Source organism: Lagenorhynchus albirostris, chromosome 8 (assembly GCF_949774975.1).
Source record: "Lagenorhynchus albirostris chromosome 8, mLagAlb1.1, whole genome shotgun sequence".
In the NCBI taxonomy this organism is placed as follows: domain Eukaryota; kingdom Metazoa; phylum Chordata; class Mammalia; order Artiodactyla; family Delphinidae; genus Lagenorhynchus; species Lagenorhynchus albirostris.
The window spans coordinates 68604782-68630021 of NC_083102.1; the positions used below are offsets into that span (position 1 = coordinate 68604782).

Genomic DNA, 25240 nt, shown 5'->3' on the forward strand with positions numbered 1-25240 from the left:
ATCAGGTAAGTATCGTTTCAACAATCCTCTATTAATAATATATACAGTAAGCTGGTAGGACAAAAGGATGAAGGAACAAAAGCATTAGCACATTTTATGAAAATGGAATCATATGCATGCCATTTAAAAATTATTTAATGTTAGCAAAAAAAAAAACCGTTAAATATAATAAAACTGAAGGTGCTGCTATACTTCAGATTATTCTTCACCTCCAGGGAGCTTTTCCTAAATGTTAAGTAAAATATCGTGAACAGGATTAAGACACTGGACTTTTCAATGGCAAAGCACTTCATTTGTAAGTCAGTACTAATTGATTTCCTACTATGAGAGAGAAAGAAATAGCACTTTGTAACTCTTCTACCCACTGTTCTGGTCACTTGTACTTTTCTACCCTGACAAGGTTTATTAGATTCATAGACTATTCTATAGCCAAAATTCACACAATTTAGACATAATTTATCTATGCTCAAGACAACTGTTTTAAATAAAAACCTCTCCTTTTATAAATTCATTTTAATTCACTTCTTTATTTGATGAATTTCAGCTGCAAGTAGGTTTTGTTTGTTTTTTAATAAAAACCTCAACATTTTTACATTCCTAGAGTTCTTCATTCTATTAGTTGGAAGAATAGCTTATCTGGGAATAAAAGTTTAGTTCACACTTTCCCTTAGAGATTTGCAGTCTCTGTACCACTGTCTTCAAACACTGTTTCAAAGCATTGTCCAGATGCTTTTTAAAGTCCATGTGTCATCTACTCACTCTCTATTCACCATTTTTTGGGGGTAGATTTCAACATCAAGTAGTTCCACCAGGAAGCAGTCATAGAAGTTACATACGAATATTTTTCCTGTTGTCTTTCTAACTAAATGACAATTTGGCTGGCGGTAGTATTCTTGGATTCCCCTTTGATTCCCTCCAAAGTTTATAGACAACGCTTCACTGTATGTATTTGGATAGTAAGTACTGTGGAGGTACAAGAGGTCAGGCAGAGTGTCCTCCTTTCTATGAGTTTTGTTTTTGTTTTTTGCTCCTAGGTACCTACCTGAAGCATTCTTTATGAGGAGGTTCAAAATCTTAATTAGAATCAGACCATATTTCATTGTCAGTTGCTGTTCCTCAATTCTTCTTGAAAATATGCCCTCTACATCTTACAGAACTAGTTAGTCATTTCAAGGAAATTTTCTTCTAACTTTCAGAATAACATCTTGGTTTGTCTACTTGACATATAAACATGATCCATATGTTGGATGCCTTTATTATCATTCACACCTATTCTCTTATTGATCATTTAGTTTTTACTTGGAATGCACTGTGATTATCCCAAGTTTCCGTCTATGTTAATAACCTGACCTGACCTTTGCTATATTCTATGTCTAATGTACTAATTATTTCTATAACAGTGTGGCTCTAATTGTTTCCACAATTATCAGTTGCTCTATTAATCTCTTGCAATGCTGTCTTTTGAATTTTTAACCTTCTTGAATTCTGATTTTTACTGAGTTATTCTACAGAACCAAAAGGTGTGAGAATATTTTGAGGGACAGAGAGAGACTTGAGGTTCCCTCCAGATTTTTAAAATCAGATTTGTGTGTTCTGTGATTTTCAGTATTAACTGTAGAGCTTACTAATTATTATTTTTACAAGATGAAGAGTTTTAAAATGGTAGGCACTGATAGTTTCCCCTGCCTCTGCTGAGATACCACTGAGAATTGAGGGATTTTCTGACTTTTCCCCAACCCTCATTTTTTTACCCCCTTTGAAAAAAATATGAAAACCAAACTACATTTTTTTCCATCTTGCAATTGAGACTGTTTTAATAATTGTTTCCAGTGAAATTAAACCCTTTTATTTGGTCATACTGCTTTCCTCCCAAACAGAAAACAAACAATATTTTCCATGCTTGAGTAAAGAAACTTAGATTCTACCTAAACATAGCAAAGGAGACTTTGACACCTTTAATAAACAAAGACCACCTTAGACAATGCTATTAGGCTGTTTATGAAAAAGTTCTATGGCATCATCTTAAGCTATCATTCCTGACGTTTCCACACTCAAACACAACAAATGGAACAATCTGCTGGCTAGAACTCCTTGTTCTGCAAATATTCTGGTTCGGAGAACATTTAAACAAAATTTAAAACAACCCTTCCAATGTGTTTAGTAAAATTTAAAAAGTATGTCCAAAAGAAAAACCCCCGCCATGAAATACTTTCCTTACATCATAAAAAAATACGAATTTACAAAATATTTACTACTAACAAAATGCAAACATCTGCATATTCTAAGTACTATTTAAAGTAGGGATATTAGGAAGGAAGCTGCGTTGCCAAAAACTGTTTTCCATTTCAAGAAGAGTTAAGGCTTAACTAAGGCTGAAAAGCATTGGTTTCCAGTCCCATGAGTCAGAGGTTCAAAAACGTGTTTCCAGTCCCATGAGTCAGAGGTTCCCATGAGTGCTGAAAGCCAGCACTCTTTTTACAGAACATGTTGGCTGGATCATTTCTTAATCTGAATCCATCAATTTCCCACCTCCCTCCCATTCAAACAAGGGCACTAATGTGGGTATATACAAGGGAATCAGAGAGAGATACACTTTTCACTCTGTAGACAACACGTTAACAGTTAAAAGTCTTGTGGCTGCCAGAGGGTAGGGGAAATGGGGAGATGCTGGTCCAAGGGCAAAGTTTCAGTTATGCAAAATGAATACGTTTTTAGGGATTTAATGCGTAGCATGGTGGCTGTAATTAACAATAGTATATTGTATAACTGAAATAAACTTAAGAGGGTATATCTTAAGTGTTCTCACCCACACCCCCAAAAAAGAAAATGGTAATTATGTGAGGTGATGGATCTATTAGCTTGATTACGGTGATCATTTCAAAGTGTATGTCAAAACATCACACTGTATACATTAAATACACGCAACTTTTATTGGTCAATTATACCTTAAGAAAGCTGGGGCGGAAAGTACTTCTATACTGCAAATCCTGAGAACCTTACGTAGCTATGACTGATGCCAACAGAATGCTGAGTCTGGGCCATCAATTCATCAGTCACTGTCTTTATCAATGGAGTCACCTCTGGCCTGTGGGTGCTGTGTCTGGACCTTCAGTCACAGGGTAACAGCCCAGAGCCTCTCCATCCTGCTTTTCAGCAGTCTTTACCTGAGACACTCCTTTAAGAAGTACTATTTCCAAATTCTGAGTTGCCCATTAACATTTACTTCATGGTTATTTTTAGACTTCTGTGGAGGTTTTGTCCATCTAGCATTGAACATTTGCTCTATTTTTTTTTAGACAGCTCTAAAGCTCTTTCTTGCAGTTAAGAACATGGCACCTGGAGCCAAGATCCCTGGGTGTTTGAATCTAGCTCTGCAACAAATTTGCTGTACAACTTTGGGCAAATTACTTAAGCGCCATGGCTCAGAATTGATAGATTAGTTAAATTAATATGTGAGAGTTAAGGATTAAATTTTCCAAAACTTCTTCCCTATCAGCTGGTCTTCTGGAAAGCTTCAGAGAAAAAAGCTACAGCTTTAAAACAATGAATGTCGGTAGAGTTCTGAGGTGGTAAGTAAATCAGGTTACCATTCTGCCATGCTATATCAACTATGGACCTCCAACCATGGACACTAAGCTGGTGGATCAAACCAGTGGCCTTCTACTTACCAAGCTGCCACCACAAGACTCAGATCCTAGCCTGTCAGACATACCAAAGTCTTGATAGTGTTTCAATCCTCTCAGGCAGGCAGAGCAGCACGAGAACCAAGGTTCTGCCATGCTGCAGCAGTGTTAGATCACGGGCCCTTATCACACCAGGGAAAGGGCTGGTTCTCCCTTAATTATGTAGCTTAAAAGCCACACTGCTCCAAGATTAGAGTCTTATAATGCAGTGAACACTGCCTCTGTTCCTGAGTCCATGGATTGGACTTTCCCCAATAAACACTGTTCTAGAAAGTCCCTATTCTAGTGTGAGTCCTGTCATGTCATTCATCTTTGTTTTCTTGAATTTATGTGAAACACTAATGACCATCTTTCCATATAGTGTACCTTAAATGTTTGCTATTATTCCACTCGCTTCTCACTTAACTTCCACTTTTAAATGACCCTTTCACACATCACCACATCTCCATTATCCCTTTACATTTTAAATCTTACATTTATTGAGGTTTTACTATTCGTCAGAATCTGTGCTAAATACGTTAAACAATTATCTTACTGAAACCACATAACATACCTCTGCATATATTACCATTATCCTCATGTTACGGATAAGGAAGGTAAGCACAGAAGTTTAAAGAACCTGAGACCGTACTGCCAGTGAGCGGTAATACCCAGACTAAGGTCTGTGGGACTCTCAACAGTTAACCTCTCAAGTACACAGGGTGTCAGTTTACTCCAGGTACCTAGTACTACATCATGGAAGTCACAAGACTTTACTCAGAGGGCAGTGACACTACAGGCCCCAAGGTCAACTCAGAAGAAACACCTCATCTGGAGGAAGTCATCTGAGTGCTAAAAACCTTAATTGCGGGCTTCCCTGGTGGCGCAGTGGTTGAGAGTCCGCCTGCCGATGCAGGGGACACGGGTTCGTGCCCCGGTCTGGGAAGATCCGACATGCCGCGGAGCGGCTGGGCCCGTGAGCCATGGCCGCTGAGCCTGCGCGTCCGGAGCCTGGGCTCCGCAACGGGAGAGGCCACAACAGTGAGAGGCCCGCCTACCGCAAAAACAAACAAACAAACAAACAAAAAAACCTTAATTGCCACCACAGACAATCCCCTAACTCAGATCATTTCTCTGGGTCCTAGACAGGGAAGAGAGTATCTAAGGTAGGTCATCCAATTCAGGTCCTCAGATTTGATCCTGGAAGAGCCAAGGGCTTCTGAACCACTGCATTCAATATACGCCAAGCAGGTGATGGTTACAGAAGTAATTATTGTGATAATACAACCTTAATGAAAGTTCTCCTTTATATGTCCCTCTGTCTCACTGTTAAAATTCCCTTTGAAGGCCAGTTACTTTTCTGATGCAAAACCACAAGAATTGTGGAATGGAAAATACAAGTCCTAATCTTAACAAACCAGAACACTATTACAAAGAATTCTAGGCTCCCATTTTATCATACAGACTATACATCCAAAGCTAGGAAGTGTGTTTTTTTTGTTGTACGCGGGCCTCTCACTGTTGCGGCTGCTCCCTTTGCGGAGCACAGGCTCCGGACGCGCAGGCTCAGCGGCCATGGCTCACGGGCCCAGCCGCTCCGCGGCATGTCGGATCTTCCCAGACCGGGGCACGAACCCGCGTCCCCTGCATCGGCAGGCGGACTCTCAACCACTGCGCCACCAGGGAAGCCCCTAGAAAGTGTTTAGGCAAAAGGCAAAGCTACCAAATCTGCTCAAGCTTATCTTTCCACTGAGGTTTACTATAGAACGTTATACTATATACAACCAATGGGCGATTTTGTAGTAAATGAGAAGTGACTGGCATTAGCTCACATAAATCGTGTTTGGCAGGCATATTTTGTAAATATTATCCATTTTGTAAATGATAAAGGATGATATGTTTAAAAAGCATGCATGGTAATATGACCACTTTACGTTTCTTAGTAATGCATAAGACATTTGCAAGCTGAGAACTGGCAAGCTGACGTAAACAAATCTTATCTGTCTTAATTAAAAATTTTTAAAAAGTCACATAGGGTAGGGTACCCTACTATCCACTGGATTAGCGTAAGTTAGAGTTTCATTCATTCAACCAATAAGTTGTCTACTGAGGGCTCTGAGCCAGACACTAGATAGCACATTGAGACCACAGCAATAGACTAGGCAGTTTCTGTCCTCATGGAGATCATACTGGCAAGATGAAATAAAGTTAAGGCCTGTGTTTCTCCAATTTCAATATGCATAAGAATCTCTGGGAATCTCGTTAAAAATACAGATTTTGATTCCATTAGATGTGGAGCGGGGTCTAAGAATCTGCATTTTTTTCCACTTTAAAATTTTATTTAAAAAATGGAACAGATACTTAATCATTAAACACATGAAAAAGTCATCACAGATATCTTTTCAAATCAAATACACAGTATGGTTCTATTATACATCCACAAAAATGGCTAAAATTATAAAACTGACAACAATAAATTCTGTTTGGGTGTGAAATTGACTCTGTTGGTGGTAGTGTAAAAAGCCACAATAAGTAGAATCTGCGTTTCTAACAAGCAACCAGGTAATGTTGCTATAGTTGGTCCATGGATCACACTGTGAAGCAGCAAGCAGTTAGATAACATAAAAGTCCTCTCTCATTTTCAGTAGATATATTTACTAAGAAATGTGCCTCCAACTAACAATCAGAAGGTAACTTTAACCTTGATTCTACTGAAGGTACTGCCTTTCTGTATCATCTAAAATAAGTTACCTATATCTTTTATTAAATATATCAGTATGGCAAGCTAAGTGACTAAAATTAAAGAATTTATTACTTCAACTGTATTTTCCCTCAAATTCTTCCCAAACTTACAGCATAATCTAATTTACATTTACAAAATTTTAACTTTTCTAAGTAATACAGACACTGGCCAGATATATACGGAAGTATCATGAGAGCCTAGTTTCCATATAAATATGCACTAATAAAGTATGTACAAGTTATGTTCTACTCAAAGTGTCATTAATTTGAAATCACTAATTAGAATGCACACGAAATACTGTTTCCAATTAGTGTTATAAATGATTTAAATAGTCTAAAGATAATAGTCTATTTCATTTAGATATGCATTCATTAGAAATTACAATTATATATACACACACATATACAAATATATATGTATATATACGTGTGTATATATACACACACACACAGCTTTATCCCCAAGCCATTGTAAAATTTGAGTGTGCATGAAACAAAAGTTTACATTAGCAGTTCTTAACTGTGGGAAACTTTGTCCTAAGAGGAAATTCAGCCATATCAGGAGATATTTTTGGTTGTCAGAAGTGTGAGAGGGAAGTACGACCAGTGCCGAGTTGGTAGAGGACAGGGATGCTATTAAATATTCTATAATGCACATGCAGGCCAGCCTCCAGAACAAAGAATTATCTGTCCCAAAATGTTAATAACATAGCAACTGCAAAATCCTGGGCTAAATGGAGAGTTGTGGTTTCTGGCCTTCAGCATTTATTCAGAAATCAGTAGCTGACATCAAAAGCAGTAATATTCTAACAACTTAAAGGTTTTAGTAGAGTCATTTTTTAACAAGGGAAATACTAAAATTGTATTTTATCAGACAAGTGTTTTAATATAATTTTAAAATAACATACCATAAATATGACAAGTGTGTTCAAAATGGCTAGATGAGGTCTCTATACTATCGCTTATATGTGGAATCTAAAAAAATAATACAAATGAACTTATTTACAAAACAGAAATAGAGTTACAGGTATAGAAAACAAACTTATGGTTACCAGGGGGGAAGAGGGGAGAGGGATAAATTGGGAGATTGGGATTGACATATACACACAACTATATATAAAATAGATAACTAATAAGGACCTACTGTATAGACCAGGGAACTCTACTCAGCACTCTGTAATGATGTATATGGGAAAAGAATCTAAAAAAGAGTGGATATATGTATATGTGTAACTGCGTCACTTTGCTGTACACCTGAAACTAACACAACATTGTAAATCAACTATACTCCAATAAAAATTAAAAACAAATAGGACAAAATATATTCTCAGCTCGAACTCTCTCTGCTACCAAGTTTTCAACACTGTCTCTAATTTTAAATTAGATAGGAAATAAAAAAAGAAGAAAACTAAAATCAGCTAGAAACATGCATGAGTAGCTTAGTGAAGAGTTCCTTCATATGTAACCACAAAAAAACAATGCACTGTTTAACTTTTTTTTCTTTTTTCTCTTTTTGGCCATGCTCTGCGGCTTATGGGATTTTAGTTCCCCGACCAGGGATCAAACCCGGGCCCTCAGTAGTGAGAGCTCAGAGTCCTAACCATGTGACTGCAGCGAATTCCCAACTTTAAGGAATATTTAATACCACCCTAACACTTGTAAAATCCAAATACTGCCAATATAATTGTTCAGACCCTACATAGTAAGAGATTTTTATTAATGTATTTTCCTCGAGTAAAAAATATAATTACTGTATATATAAAATAAGATTTCCATCTCATACAACTTTCCATTATGAGTTACATAATATACATTTAGCCCATAGGCCCAAAACATTTTTTAAATATTAAGGATAAATTACGTTTTGAGCAAAAATAACAAAAACATGATCATGTGACTTATTTCAGAAGTATGTGAACAATTATCTACCTCAGGATATTTTTAAAGCAGTATGTTTCTAGGTGATACAGAAAGGTAGATTCATATCCTGATATAGAATCTTATTACAGATCCTAAAGAATACACCTTAAAATGTTGCTTATGGACCTGTTTCTTCACGCCACTGCAATTCCCCCTCAGCAGAGCTCAGTTCCCCATCACTCTCTCTCTCTCCCTCCCCCTTTCCTGTCAGAAGGCTTCTGGCCACCAACTTTATCACCATAACTAACTCCAGTTCATCTCATCAACATCTTTTATTTGCTATTCTTTTCCCTCCATTCGTAAAAACAGTCTTCTTCTGGTTGGGAAATCAATTATAACTTCTTGGGTGTACTCTGTGTTCTAAACTCTTCTCAACTGTTCACATGATTGATGGACACCCAGCAGCTACCTCTTTATCTCCAGAAACACATTTGGCTGATGTCCAGGCGGAGGGGTATTCCAGAAGCTTGCTTGTTCATCATTCTACCACCACTAACCACAGCTATTTATCTGGCTCCTCCATATACACAGCACTGTGCAAGAGATCAGCGATAAAAGAGATGGTGAAAGCGATAGGCAAAAGAATAACAATAAAACGTAGCATATTCAGAATGACACCTCTGTTGGTAAGTAGTTTAGAAAGTCCAAGAACCAGAAAAAATGGGAACAACTTCATGGAAAGAGTAATATTAAATCAAGTATTAAACAGAACTGACAAGGATGGCATGCAATCAAGCAGAACACCGAGTGAAAAAGAGTGAGAGAAAACTAGAAAATTTCAAAGCATGAGCAAGACAATACGCTGGGCCACAAAAGAGCTGACATTGTGAGTGAAAGGTTCAGCATCGACTGTGAGAGGTCTGAAATAATGGGTCAAAATGTATAGACTCTGACTCACATGCAGCGAACAGTCATTGAAGATATGAGGAGAAAGAGAGGAGATATTTAACCTAAGGAGACAAGTACTACAAAGCTTTGAAAACAAGTTCTCAGGTACCAAGACACCATGGATAATTTATTCTGACCACAAGTTCAAAGGGGTATATTTGGTTTAGTTTCCCTAAAACAGCAAAAACCTTGGAGCCATTATTTACTTAAAGCCACCAGAACAAAAGAATAATCTACTTTATGGTGTTACTAACTATAGTCATACCACATGCAAATAGTTGAAATGTATCACCAAACTCAATTATTAGGGAAACATTAATAAGTATAAAATTATTATTTTAAAAACATTACATATCCTCTATTCAGAACCAAAAAGAAATCAATAAAATGAAATGACATCAGTGAATAAGTTTTAAAACTTTATCTCAATTTAAATAGCATAAGAAAATTAGTGTATACATATTCATGAAAATCAACTGTTGAAGGTTGGAAACTATAATCTACATGCCAAAGAGCAATTCTTTTCAGCTTCTTATAAAATTTTCCCTCTAAGCACATTTACCATGTGTGTAAAATCAATTTCCTGAATTACAAGAGGAGACCTGAGTTTTACAAATATATCCCCAAATCTAGATGTTGGCTATTCTTTTGGCTTATTTGTTTTTAACTTAGCATAACGTAACTAGAACTTGTGTGCAGTGACCTAATTCCTAAGCGGACAAGGATTATCATTTTTACAAATTAACCATCTGGTTCCTTTAGAAAGAGTAATATTTCAATATGTTCCTATGTTTCAAAAATACACACAGATACAAAAGGTGAATACATGTTAAGTATACAAAGAAAAAGTAAAGAAAGTGGCATTTAGGGAGGATTATCCTTACTCCCTCATTAATAACCAAATTCTAAAACTCTGACAACCAATTATAATTATAAACTGTTAATTTTATTAAATAGAGCATGAACATAATTAATACCATCCCAAGCAACTAGGTGGTCCAGTGATTTTTGGACATTTTTACCTCTGGAAAACTGATCAGGAAATCTGGCTAACATCCCAAACAAACTAAATGGATTTTATTGGATGGTCTTCAGCTAATTTATGTAGTCTTGTACATACACCAAAACCGCATACTCTAAATGAATTAATTCTGTTGGCACTGTTCAGACTCAGAGGCCCGAGAAACATTGTTCACAGTGTTATTTCACTATTACACTGTACAGTGTTCAGCTTCAAAAAAATGAAAAATCGGTACTTTAAACATAGTATTTTAAAATGTTATGTGCCAAAATCAGCATGAAATAACCCTAATTTGAACAGGTCTTACAATGCTGAGATGACTGGATTTGTTCTATTTCTTTAATTTCTGCTTTTCTTCTTCCTTCATTTGCTATTTTGGATGTTTTGCTTGACGAATATGTCATACACTGAATTTAGTTACGTCTATTAAAAAAAAAAAAGGCACAGATCCATACCCTGGACAAAACCTTGAGGGCATTAGGAAAAATAAACTAGGTACCACAGACAACCTCGACAAAACCAAAGCATGCCTTTCACCCAGGAAAGCAAATGATTTCCAGTTATATCCTGCTTGTCATTTGTGGTTACGCAAAACAATAATTAAATTATGTGCTCCAGGAAACAGGAAGGGGTGGATAAGCAAAACACACAAAAAGCCCCTATGGTCCCTGTTTGTCCAGATTATAGATCAGCATTCTTCAGGAGCTTCTTTTCTTCTATTATAGGAACAAAAATTGGGTTGAAGACACTTGTGATTTTAGGGGTTCTGTGATGTATAAAAACATTAAATACTACCTGTCTTTTTCCATAGAATTTTACTTTTAAGCAGCAGCCGCCAACAGTCTTCTTATACATGTAAATTGCATCGTGACATTTTCAGCTCAAGTCTTCTACCACTTCATTTTGCTTGTAGGACAAAACGTAAGTAATGGTAGTGGTTACAGTAGCAGTGTAGGTGGTGGTAGTCACAGTATGCTTAACAAAGCCTACGAGGCTGCATTTAGACCCTCGCGGTCTCTATCCTCACCTCCCACCAGTCCACCTCCACTCCAGTCATACAAGCCTTATTTCAGTGCCCCTGAACGAAGCTCTTCAAGGACCTTTCACACACTGTTCCTTCTGTATTTCTCTCTAAATAGCTAACTCGTGAATACCAGTTTAGCCTTAAGTAAATGCCACATCTGCCAAGAGATGCTCACTTACTGCCCTCTACTCGCAATTTAAATCACTGTCCAGGGCTCTCTTACATAAGGACAGTTTGCTTTTTCCTTAGTATCGTTATCACAATTTGTAATTAAACATTTTTTGCGTGTTTGTTTACTGTTTTATCCCCAACTGCACAGTATGCTCCTTGAGGACAGGGAACAATACCTGCTTAGTTCAACTGCATAAATCCAGTGACTAAATCTTGATAGGCATTTAATATTTGGTAAATACATTCATGAATTAAGTAACTAACGAAAGACCACTCTTCCTACTTCTAAATTCCTTACTGTTCTCAGCACAGTATATGGCAAAAATTATTTTTCAGTGAGAGTTGGAAAGAAGGGGCGAGGTCTCTTCCATCACTGTCTACTGCCCTGACGTATCTTCTAGAGACCTCTATCTCCAAAGTAGGTAGGTTCTGTGAAATACTTCGACCTCCTTAAAGAAATCAAAGAAGGAATCTAACAAGCCTGATAATGAAGTCTTGAAATTTAAGTCTGAGTGAAATCTGCATGTGTATGGAGGGTGGGAGCAGTAAGTCTCTACTCAGTTAGTTCCTTATTTCATTTTTTAGCAACCTCCTCCATGTATTTGGTGTGTATCATTACATTAGAGTTGAGATATTCAGTTCATCACTAAGGTATGTCTCAAAATCTAGCATGGATAATTATAATAAGCATACTCAATTTCTTCCTTCAGTTTCATCAGGAAACATCCTTTCTTTTCATGCCAATAAAACAATCCTCCCGTTGTGCACTGAGCAGCTCCACACCTACACAGATCTGCCCTACAGGTGCGTGGATTTTAATAGTGGTGACTTCATGCTTTTCATATGTCCTTTGCAAAATGAGACAAAAGCTCTGGAGGTAAAAATATTAGAATATGTGGCATTTTGTGTTTGTCTATAAGTTATAGGCTGAAAAATGCCATAAGATAAATGTGCCCTTATAAAGGGAGAGAAAATTGTAGAAAACTGGTAATTTCTTTTACAAGGAGACTTCTTTCTGACCTTAGATATAATCCTTCTGTCAAACTTAAAATTCTTTATTTCACCGTTTCTTAGAAAAATATTCAGTAGTAGAAATCATAATGAATCAAGCAGCACCTACATTCAATTAGTTATATAATCTTAGACAAAGTATTAAGCCATAAGGTTTCCCTATTTCTATTTGTAAGATGAGAGGGAAAGTCATAGGTTTATTTTAAAGGATTAAGATACATAATATTCTCTCTGACAAATGGAAGGCACTCCATAATTGTTAGTCTTGTGACTGTTTATGAGAGAAAACATCCTGATAAGTCCTTGTGTGGGTTAATAGTTTTTAGGCAAATTTAGAAGCCAGGGCAGATTTAGCAGAAATGAATGACATCTCCTCTGAAGGTCAACCAAGATTGTCTGAGTAAGTTAACAGGACACACAAAATTCCGTTTTACAATTTCTACCTTCATTAGACTCATTTCTTCTAAAATTCATGTTATAGTCAGTATGTTTCATCAGATTATACAACAGGTTACCTACGGCTATACTATGGACTGATCAACATAAAAATCTAAACAAATTAGTCATGAATTCTTTTCTTGGTTGGTTTGTATTGGATAGAATGACATTTAATTTAGGAGATTATATTCATTCCTTGGTGAGAGTATGTCCTCAGGCTGTTGGTTTTGGCTAGTTAGGGCCTTGTGTCCGTTGTTGATTCCAAAACTATTCAGAATGTTCTGATCATCTCTGGAGTTTTTTATACAGAATTTCTGGTAGATTCAATTACTAAGGCCTAGAATCCATATAAAATAGACTGTGTGACTCATTTGACTAGGGAATTATAGTTGACACGGATGATGATCTTGATGAGGAAATTTTAGGTACAATAAAGCAAATTTCTGAAGTTCAGAGAAGACTTAGGTCTATATAGAGTACTGCCTCACATGCCACAGGAAACTAGGATGGCCATGTTAGTGGGTGTTTTCTTTTTACAACTCAGAAGATTTATTTTGATATAGTAACAGTTTGTGATAATCAGTCTCTAAAACACACCCCCCAATGATACCCACATATAATTCCCTCCTCTTGAGTGTGCGTTGGACATACAGACTTGCTTCAAATGAACCGAATACGAAAGAAATGATGGAATGTCACTTCTAAGATTAGGCTACAAAACTACTGGGCCTTCAATCCTGAGTGCCATGTGGTGAGGCAACCCTGTGGACAAGCCTACATGGCAAGGGATTGAGACCTGCCAGCAACCACGTAATGTTGAGAGCAGAATCTACCTCCACATCAAGTCTTCAGATTAGACTGTAAAGGACAGCCTACAGAGGACAGACAGCTTGACTGTAATCAAATGAAAGACCTTGAGTCAAAGGAACCTGGCTAAGCTGTGCCTAGATTCTTAACTCACAGAAACTGAGACAGTAGATGTTTGTTACTTAAGGTCACTAAACTTGGGGGTAACTTGTTATGCAGCAAGCACAGTACAATATATAATACAATGTCCAACTTAGTAATAAGAAGTTGTGATCATTTATCCATTCATTTATTTATTCAACATTCAACAAATGTCCCCCTTTTATTAAGACTGCATCATGCTTTGGGAAGACCTCACATGGGGCTGTATAGCCTCTCACAAAACACAATAGAAGGGTACATAAACCAGACTTCACGGGAAAAACAAAGCTTTTCAGGAAAAGTTCCCTGGGGAAAATGACATCGTGGGTGAAGGCCCTGGAGGGAAGAAAGTACTATCACATTTGAGAAGCTGCAAAAAGTAGAGCTGGCTTGAAGAGTGCACAGTTAGAGAGTGCAGGGCTGTTTGGCAAGGGTGCCGGTTAAGAAGACAGATTCTGGTGTTACATGAATCCAAGTTCATCTCCATGTCCCTGTTCTGCCCCTTCACAACAATGTTAACAAGAACCATTTAAACATCCCCTCTAGGGCTTCCCTGGTGGCGCAGTGGTTGAGAGGCCGCCTGCCACTGCAGGGGACACGGGTTCGTGCCCCGGTCTGGGAAGATCCCACATGCCGCGGAGCGGCTGGGCCCGTGAGCCACGGCCGCTGGGCCTGCGCGTCCGGAGCCTGTGCTCCGCAGCAGGAGAGGCCACGACAGTGAGAGTCCCGCGTACCGCAAAAAAAACCAAAACAACAACAACAAAAAAAACATCCCCTCTATGCCTCAGTTCTTTCATCTGGAAAAAAAAGTTAACAGTACCCATTTCAAAAGGTTGTTAAGAGCACTTGCTATGGTACCTAGCATAAAATAAGTGCTGAAAACCATTGGCTGTTATTATTGTTATTTTTATTAGTAGTATTAGTCATGTGAGAGATCGTATGAGACATAGCAAAACATTTTTATATTAATTTAGAAGCAATGGAAAACCAAGAAACAGATTTGAATAGGGAATAACATGATAAACAATTCAGAACAATCATTCAAACAGCCCCATAAAGAATAAATCTGAGAGGGGCAAGATTGAAGGCTGGAGGTCAGCTAACAGGCTGTTGCAATAATCCAGACAACAGCTGGGGTGCCTAGGACAGTGGCAATGAAGATAAAAGGACACATATGAATGATAATGAGAGGTAGAATTCAAATGTTTTGGAACTTGATTTGCTTTCGGAGTGAGATAGAGAATGAGTCAAACTTTATACGAGGTTTAGGGAATGAGGAAATGATATGCATTTTCACAGACTGAAACCTTAGCAGATGGAGAAGGACTGGCTGGAAAAAGAATTTGTGAATGTGAAATATCATCGACATCATCGACATTTAAGGGACCTCCGACTGAATATACAGATCTGAAATGCAGGAAAATGAATAATTAAACACAGGGCTAGAGAATATTTTGTGTCCCTAGCAAATGAAGGATACTGGAAGCCATCAGCATTTTTTTTAAAGACGTCCAATTACCTATGTCCAAAAATCTAAATATCATCAATAGAATCTTGAATCCTGCAAAAGAAACTTAGAAGCAGCAGCCAAAAATGAAAAAGGATAAAAGAAAAACAAGATGTTACAGAATCTACTGGATGAGACTCCTTCTAGAAAAAATAGTATCAGACAAGAGAGTCAAGTGGTGCAATAAATAAGGTAAGACTGATAAATGTCTTGTGGATTTCCCATAGGAAGGTCACTGAGGACTTCACCGAGAGCAGCCTACGGAAGGTTGCGGCAGAAGTCAAAATGCAGTGGACTGAGGAATGAGAAGATAAATTATTTTAAAGAAGTTTGGCTACAGGGTAACCTTGGGTTTAGAACTGTTTCTTTGTTTTTGTTTTAATGGAAGGAACATGTATCTGTTCATGGGGGAGGGGGAAGGGGGGAAGAGAACCAGAGCTCAGGAGAGGAAATAGTCGCAATGAGAAGATGGCTACAGATGCAAGATTCTTTAAAGGTTGGGGCTTGGAAGATAGGAATGTTCCCATATTGGAGTATATAATGATACTCTGAAGTTAGAGATAAGACCATATTTAAGAGTGGAGGTAAAGATGGTGGGGTTAGACCAGTGGTTCTCAACCGGAGGATGATTTTGTCCCCGCTCCAGGCAACATTTAGCAATGTCTGGAGACATTTTGTTTGCTACAACTAGGGGGTATAATACTGTCATCTAGTGGGTAGAAGACTGGGATGCTGCTAAACAGTGTCCAAGGCACAGGACAGTCCCTCACAATATCTAGTCCAAAATGCCAATAGTGCCAAGATTAAGAAACCTGGGTTAGACATTTAAGGAGAGAGGAAAAGGTTTAAAATATCCACTGAGGAGAATGGGGAGCTCACAATGGAATCACGGTATGCTTGCTTTACAACATTCAGGGCCCAGTGAAGAACGAAGACCAGTTTTTAAAGTACAATGATCTACACTGTGGTATACTTTTCTCCAGCAGTGTTAAGACTGAATACAGGCTCAGAGAAGTGAAAAGTTAGACTAATAACATGAACGAGGTTTTACTAACTGGGTTTAATAGAAGGACAAGGGCATTAAAGATGCTGGTAAAAGATCCATGATCCACTCAAGTGATGGATCATGGTATCGAAGTAAAGGGTGAAACAAAAGGTAGCTGAAAGAGAGAAGACAGTGGGATTAGAGTTTCCTATAAAATTTAAATATGTGCAGTTAGAGTAATTTAGTGTAAGATAAGGAAAGGTAAAATATTGTGGTCAGAAGTTAAGAAATAGCCTTAGTATTTATTTTTCAGCACAGTTAAGATAATGGCTATATCCAGACTGAGCCCAACAGGTAGGTAGATGAAGTGCACTGAAAACAACGGACACTGGAAATGAGAAGGACAGGACCTGAGAAGCGAAGGCCCTGAAAAAAAAAAAAATCACACAGCGCCAGTTACACACCATTCTGTGTATCCCTAAATTCCATATCATTATTTAAACAATGATTTGAAAACATACATGGACCCAATGTATCATTGCAGCACTACGTACAACAGCCAGGACACGAAAGCAACCTAAATGTCCATCAACAGATGAATGGATTAAAAAGATGTCGTATACACATATATAATGGAATACTACTCAGCCATAAAAAAGAATGAAATAATGTCATTTGCAGCGACGTGGATGGACCTCAAGATTGTCATACTGAGTGAAGTACATCAGACAGAGAAAGACAAATATCATATGATATCGCTTATATGTGGAATCTTTAAAAATGGTACAAATGAACTTATTTACAAAACAGAAATAGAGTCACAGATGCAGAAAACGAACTTATAGTTACCAAGGAGGAAAGCGGGGGGGATAAATTGGGAGATTCGGACTGACATATACACACGACTATATATAAAATGGATAACTAATAAGGACCTATTGTATAGCACAGGGAACTCTACTCAGTACTCTGTAATGGCCTATATGGGAAAAGAATCTAAAAAAGAGTGGATATATGTATATGTATAACTGATTTGCTTTGCTGTACAGCAGAAAGTAACACAACATTGTAAATCAACTATACTCTAATAAAAATTAGAAAAAAACACACAAAACAATGAATAAACAAATTTCTCTCTTAAAACAGTTGCGAGACCAGAAGGGGGAGCCCTCACACCCTGCGACTACAGCTGAGCCCAACAAGAAGAAACAGTCCTCTTCTCTCCTGGCAAGGACTCAGCAAATAGAAACCACAGGCTATTTACTCTAGCCCTCCCAACTTCCTTGCTCCTTCTATAAAAGTGTCCTTCCCTTGCTATGGGGGGACTTGCATGTGGCTTGTCATGGTTGCAGACCCCAAATTTCAATTGTCTGTTTATCCTGAAGAAACCTATCTTTGCTGAAGAAATATCTGGCAGTCTATTTGTTTTAGATCAATAATTACCAAACATATACAGGAAAAGTAGCAACAAAAAGAGACTATCATAATAATTGTAACAAAAAGGACTCTTTGTAGAATCTAACACTGGGAAGTCCAAGGCATGAGTGACACAGGATGCATCAGTTGGATGCTCAACAAGAGTGTAGAACACAGCTCTCTAAACCTAGGGTTGATAGCCCAAGTCCCAGTAACACTCTTTGAGGATTCCATCTTATTGGCTTCTGCACTGAATGGATAAAGCATGAATGAAATTATCCAAGAGTAGAAGACTATTTTTCAGGCAAAACGTTGCCTCACGAGGTCAGACAATGGGAAGTTATGTACACTTAAATATCCTGCAGGGTGCAGCAGAGAAATTAGGGCACAGAACTTAGGAACAGATTCTTAACAGGTGAATTTGAGATAGAAAGCAAAGAACAAGGTGCTAAAACTTCCAGCAACAGAGGAGGAATACTCAGAAAGTCTACGAATAAAGGCAACTTGGAAAAGAAGATTGAAGTATAACCTTTACACCCAAGAGACAGCTGAGGCGGCTGCCATTTCTTTCCAGTTTTAGATTGTTGCTCCAAATGCTACTGGTAGGATTTAGCACTGACTGCCAGCAAAATGACCACGGGGAGCTTGTTGAAAACTGAAATTCCAGAACTTATCCCAGATGATTCACTAAATATTTACACATTCCAGGAATCTATGTATTTAACAGTTCATGTATTTAATACAGGACTGAAATTTGGGAGCTCGTAGTATCTACTACTTAATACTATCACACCTTCATCTCAACTGACGAGTTGAGATGTTAATAGACGCCATTGTTAAGTCTCTTATGGTTCATATTCGTTGAAAACTTACGGTATGGCAGATGCTTTTCTAAGCACATTAAAATACATTTTTAAAGTTCAGTTGTCCCAACAACTTTACAGTGCAGATGTTATTAACATTTTCAATTTAAGATAAGGAAATGAGGCAATAAAACAGACATCTGAGTACTGGCAATCTGATACCAGAGCCTGTTCCCTTTACTGACTGTGCTATCATGATAGAACTAGCTTACTAAAATAAACTTTTTCCTTTTGCTTTCAACTAGAATTACGTATGTTGTTAAAAAGCCATGACATGTTGATCATAAACCCAGGCAGTTACACATTTTAATGAAAACAAGGAAACTGATGAAAACAATAAAATCACCTTGGCAAGCAAAACATTTCAAAGCACAAAACTGTCACAAAAATAATGGATGTCCTTAGGGGTAAAAGTAGTAAATAATTCCTATACACCGCTTCACATTCACGGCTACTTCTTGCATTTCCTTCACCCTAATATTAAATATGAGGTTAACCTGGACCTTGATCAGTTCCAAAAGGGGGGGGGGCAAGAAACATCCATTCACTTCTTCAATGTCATAATTATGCTATCTTTTGCATATCTGTTTCTTTTTTTTCTCTCTCTCCTTAATCTCTTTCTTTTCTTCATGTATTCAACAAACTTTAGTAAGCATCTAGCATGTGCTGGCCACTGTGATTCTCAAAACAAGTGTCAACCTCACGCAGGGGCTCATGTGCACCGGGGCGGGGTGGCGGTGGGGGGCTTTCTAAAGAAGTCACACTGACGCTGAATTTTAAAGGAGAAATAGAACTCGGAGAATGAAGGTAAGGAGGAAATCCAGAAGAGGAGTGGAGAAGGGGAACTAATTGTATTTCAAGTCAAAAGTGATGGCAAAACACAGGATTTCATTACAGCAAAATACGAAAATTAGCTTTAAAGTACTTTTATGTCTTCTCAAGGAAAGCATCTTTGTATGATAAAAATCTGTAGCAATCAAATGTATTTTATCAAACTGGATCTTTGAATACTTACATTTAATTCATTTTTTAGCATTTCTTCAAGACGATGACCTACATGTTCTTCATCTTCTTTTGTGTCCATAACTACACAAATTTGTTGTGAAATTCTTTCTGAGATAAAAAAGAAAAATAATATTGTTTCAAACAGAATATGGAGCAAAGCCCTAGTATGCTGAAACCTATACTAACCCGCTGTTCATAACTATTGAACAAGAATAGGGAGGTGTGGGCTTTAGGCCAAGTGGAGTGACTTGGACTGCACAGAGATGTCCTGGACTCAACTGACCATCCAAGTCAGTAAATCTATGCCTTTAACATTTTGTGGGTGGGTAAACAGGACATCATGTAAGCAACAGAAATAAGGATCTTTGGATATATTTGAAGAGAGTAACTGCAGGTGACAGCTACTTGGCTCAAGAATTCAATCCTTCCACATTTACAAGGAATCTCCCAGAATCTGATTGAATCCCATCTCCCAGGCAGATCCTCTGGTTAGGTCATAAGATGTCTCCTGCGTACAGCTCACTGTGCTACCTGGTGCCCTGGCTACGCACAGCATTTTCCTTGCCATTCCAGTCAATTCAATTAAATTCCTGCCTGTTTAACTATTACCACAACAAGTGAAAATAGTCAAAAATAGGTTTCTTCGAATTTGGAAGGCTTGAGATGATATAATTTAAAATCATAAGCGGTATGACATAGTGATATTCACCTTTGTAAACCCTGGATGCACTCTCCCCAAATACGTGCAGTCCTCCTTTACAGTAAACAGATCTAAAATACTAAGAAATGGCTATACTGCTGCCAGTTAAGAACACATTTCATGGTATTATGTCATGGATTTTTTTTTTAAAGTCTCGTTTTAAATAGGAGTCCCAAACCAAACGTGAGTTTAACTTAGGACCTAGCTGCTTCTTACACTGGCAACTCCACATAACAGGCTCTCTAGAAACACTATTCTAGCAATAGTTAATGATTCTTCAAAAAAAAGCTGGGGAGAACCAAACTTTATTTTCTTTTTCAATAAGTCATAGCTGTTTTATTAATTCTAAGAGAGATTTTTGTTTTGTTTTGGTTTGGTTTGGTTGGCCTCGCCGCACGGCATGTGGGATCTTAGTTTCCCAACCATGGATCAAACCCATGTCCCTGCATTGGAAGTGTGGAGCCGTGGAGTCTTAACCACTGGACCACCAGGGAAGTCCAAAACATTTAAAATAATAATGTCACCAGTTAATGGTATTCCTGTTACTACCTACCTCCCACTTAACAATAATAGTATATGTTCCAAGAGCCACACCCGATATTCACACTATGTCTCATGATGACCCTGCAAACAATATTATTGTGAATCTATGTGACAGATTCAGGTTCCTACCAACTTGAAAATGTCCATAATTTTAAGTTACACAAGCCTAATAAAATTAAATATAATTAAGAACACAAATGGAGGGTACAGATATTAAGTGCTATGGAACATCACTGTGATTAGAAAGGGAAATTGGTTGACAAGATTCAATAAATCTTTATGCTAAAATCAGCAAGGAGCTCACTCTTGAAAGGTAAACTTTGCTTAGTAGAGCCAAGAGGCTTTGAAAGTGATTAAGAGAAACAAGATTTTTTAAAAATTTAATGTATTGGGGTAGAAACGGTACAAGCATAAACTTATTGTGACAAGAGACAAGATAAGTACTCAAAAAATCATTGGATGATTTAGCAGGGAGCTATGAAGTGGTATACTCAGTGAAGCCAGAACATGAAGGTCCCATGCTTTCCTGAATACCTAGAGTGTCCTGAAAGCTTTAGATGTAACTATAGTACGAGCAGTAGCTTTTGAAAACCAAGTTAATTCAAATGTATGTATTGTATTCTCTTAAATATTTGGAGAAATTTGGACTTTGTAATGTCCTAGCAAAAATCCAGTTACATTTCCAAATGCTTCTTTCACATACACCAAAAACATTATAATAAAAAATTTACTGTCTAAGTACAAAGTAATTTACTACATATATAATATAATGGTACCACAACAATTCTGACTAATTCATAAAATAATGCATTAACAATACTTTTAAAAACAAAGCACAACATATGCAGATTTCCCTTCCTTGTTTCATCATATATCCTTTATAGAATTCCAAGCTCTATCAAATGTAAATCAACAACAAATTACAACGGACATTATCCCCCTCCAAAACTGAGATACAGTTAGCCCTTGCACATGGGTTTGAATTGCAAAGTGTCCACTTATACACAGATTTTTTTCAATAGGAAATAGTACAGTGCTATATGATCCTCAGTTGGTTAAAGCCACAGATAGGGAGGGCTGACTATAAATTATATGTGGATTTTCAATTTTGTGAGGGTCAGTGCCTCTAACACCGATGTTGTCCAAAGATCAACTGTATAAATAAAATGAAGTAACTCAAAATCAATTTGGCATTAATTTTTTGCCACGTGTCAGCTGTTCTAAATAGCTTTTTGTTCGGGAATCTTTGCATTACCATATAAATTTTACAATAAATTTGCACAAAATCACCTGCTATTTATTTACTTTTAAGTATTTTGGTCATGTGTGCAGCTTGAGGGATCTTAGTTCCCCTATTAAGGGATGGAACAGGGGCCCCCTGCAGTGGAAGCGCGGAGTCCTAACCACTGGAGAGCCGGGCAAGTCCCTCACCTGCTTTTTAGACAAAAATGACATCTTTAAAATCAGAAGCCTTTCAATTATAAACATAATATATTCCTCTATTTATTGAGATCTTAATTTTTCTCAGTGTTTTACAGTCTCCAGTGTAGAGTCTTTTTGCAACTTTTGTTAAATTTCTAAAAAACATTATTGATGCTATTGTAAATAATATCTTTAGTTGCATTTTCTACTTGTTGACGTATAAAAATATCTTAAGATTTCTATACAGTCTTTGCATTTAGTAACTGCTAAATTCACTTATAAATTATAAGGGTTTACAAGTTATTTCAAATTTTTTATATATACAAACATGTCAATTGTGAACAAGATTTTATTTCCTTTTTTCCAAATCATAATTTTTTAATCTGATAATGCAACCTTTAGAATTTTGCTTCTATATTCATGATAAAAATCAGCCTGTAATTTTACTCTTATAAGGTCCTTGTGAGAGGTTTATTAAACATTTACACTGCCTTCATGTAATGGGTTGGAAAGTTCTCTCTTTTTCTATTTTCTGAAGAAATGTGTATGACTGGTGTTATTCCTCCTTTCAATGTTTTTGTAAAATTCACTGGTAAAAGCCAACTGTCTTTGTGGTAGCGTTTTTAATTAGATTCAATATCTTAAATGGATGAACAACTTTTCCTAGTTGTATTTGCCTATGAATGTGTTCATTTAACCTAAATTTAAGTCTATTAGCATAAAGCTATGGACTGAATGTTTCTGTCCCCCCAAAATTCGTGTTGAAGGTTTTAACCCCCCAATGTGATGGTATTAGGAAGTAGGGTCCTTGGGAGGTAATTAGGTTTAGATGAGATCATGAAGTGAAGATCATCTCATAGGGTGAAGTCCACATGATGGGATTAGTGCCTTTATAAAAAGAGGAAAAAACACCAGAACCTTCCTCTCACATCCATGTGAGGATTCAGCAAGCAGGTAGCTGTCTGCAAGCCCAGAGGAGAGCCCTTATCTGGAAAATGAATCAGCTAGCACCTTTATCTTGGAATTCCCAACTTCCAGAACTGTGAGAAATAAACGCCTGTTGTTTAAGCCATCCAGTCTATGGTATTTCATTATGGCAGCCCAAGCTGACGAACAAAGTTGCTCACATCTCATTGCAATGTCTATAGGATCATCACTGATGCTCTTTTTTCATTTCTGATAATAATTATTTGAGCCTTCAATATTTTTCATGATCACTTTTGCCAAGGTTTTATCAATTATTAACATTTTCAAATAAAAGTTGTGTTGATTCTCTCTTATGCTTGTCTTCTAACTTATGAATGTTTAGTATTTTCTTCAATATCTTCTTCATTCTACTATCTATAGATTTAGTTCACTGTTCTAATTTCTTACAAAAGAAAAAAATAGTGGGCTTTTGTGCTTTTCCTTTATTCTAATACAGTCAACCCTTGAACAATACAGGTTCGAACTGCGAGAGTCCACTTACACCTGTTTTTCTCAATACGTACATAGTACAGTACTACATGAGTGTGATTGGTTAAATCTACAGATCCAAAACTGTGGACACAGAAAGCCAACTGTAAAGCTATCCACAAATTTTATACTGTGAGGAAGGTCAGGTTCCAAAGCCCATGTTGTTCAAGGATCAACATTTAAGGCTCTAAATTTTCCTCTAATAACAGTTTTATTTATACATCAAACATTGTGATATTTTTCAGTTTAAATTATTTCATTTTCAATTTAAAAGATTTCATTATTTTTTTTCTAACCTGGTACACTTCTAGTTTCCACTGTGATTTCTCATTTGACTCATGGATTATTAATTTTATTGTCCTTATTAGTCTGCTATTGTGCAAGAAGTTGCCATAAATTTAACAGATTAAAACACCCACTAAGTATCTCACAATTCTGTGAGATAGAGAAGGAGAAAGCTAGAGAGAGAGAGAAAGAGCAAAAGACAGCATGAACATACACAAGAAGAAATGATGATGAGCTCACATATAAACAAATGATAGAGCAAATGGGGCAAAATGTAAAAAATCCGTGAACTGGTGATCTGGGTAAAAGACAGATGGAAGTTATATGTACTATTCTTGCCATCTTTGAAGTTTGAAAGTATATTAAAATAAAAAAATATTCTAACCCCCCAAGAAACAAATAAGGTACAATTAAAAATAGATTTATATACACACACATACACACATATAAATAGTAGAGGACTTTAAAATTCATCTCTCTAAATTTTTAATTACGTGAGGTGATGGATCTGTTACCTAACCTTATTTGTGATAATCATTTCACAATATGTACATGTAACAAACCATCATATTGTACAACTTAAAATGTTTTACATCAATTATATCTCAATAAAGCTGGATAAATTTATTAAAAAATTAATTCTGTTCATTAAAGATCAACTGAGCAAAACATAAATAAGGACCTAGATTCAAGACAGCGTAACATAATAATGAACAAAGTCAATCTTTTATCTTGTTGGTTTCTGTATTGTCTGCTGACTTCTTGTAATTCCCAGTTACTTGTATTCCACATGGAAGTCTGTGCCAGACTGGCCAGTTTCTAGTAGTGTCTACAGTCCATATCAATACCATTTAGCACCAACAATAATAAATTTTCTATCCGGCTAAGGTCATTTAAAGTCTAAACTAGGTTCAACTGGTTCTCAAACATGGCTGCACTTAAGAATCAACTCTCAGTACCTTTTTGTTTTGCCTCTATATTTTTAAAATACATATGCTTATAACTCACCCAACAAAATTCTCGCCTGTACTTTCTGAAGCTCCAAAAGTGATTCTAATGTTCAGCCAGGTTGAAAACCTCTGCTTACTCACTGCACTGATTTTCTATAACGTGAGGTTTATAAAAGGTTTCTCTATCTTTAAAAAAACATAAAAATTACCTACGATAGCTGATTAATCCCATCAACATGGTATAAGTCTTTCTGAGTATAATAATTTGGGGATAATTTTGTAGT

At 36.9% G+C, this 25240-nt stretch overlaps 1 protein-coding gene across 2 annotated transcripts in view; it reads right to left on the reverse strand.

Moving 5' to 3' along the window:
• CRPPA (CDP-L-ribitol pyrophosphorylase A) overlaps positions 1-25240 on the reverse strand; it is a 305420-nt gene that overhangs the window by 156852 nt on the left and 123328 nt on the right. For both annotated transcript variants that reach the window (XM_060156133.1, XM_060156132.1), the window contains one exon: positions 19612-19709. In XM_060156133.1, the coding sequence (XP_060012116.1) occupies positions 19612-19709 (98 nt within the window). The remainder of the gene's footprint in view (positions 1-19611; positions 19710-25240) is intronic.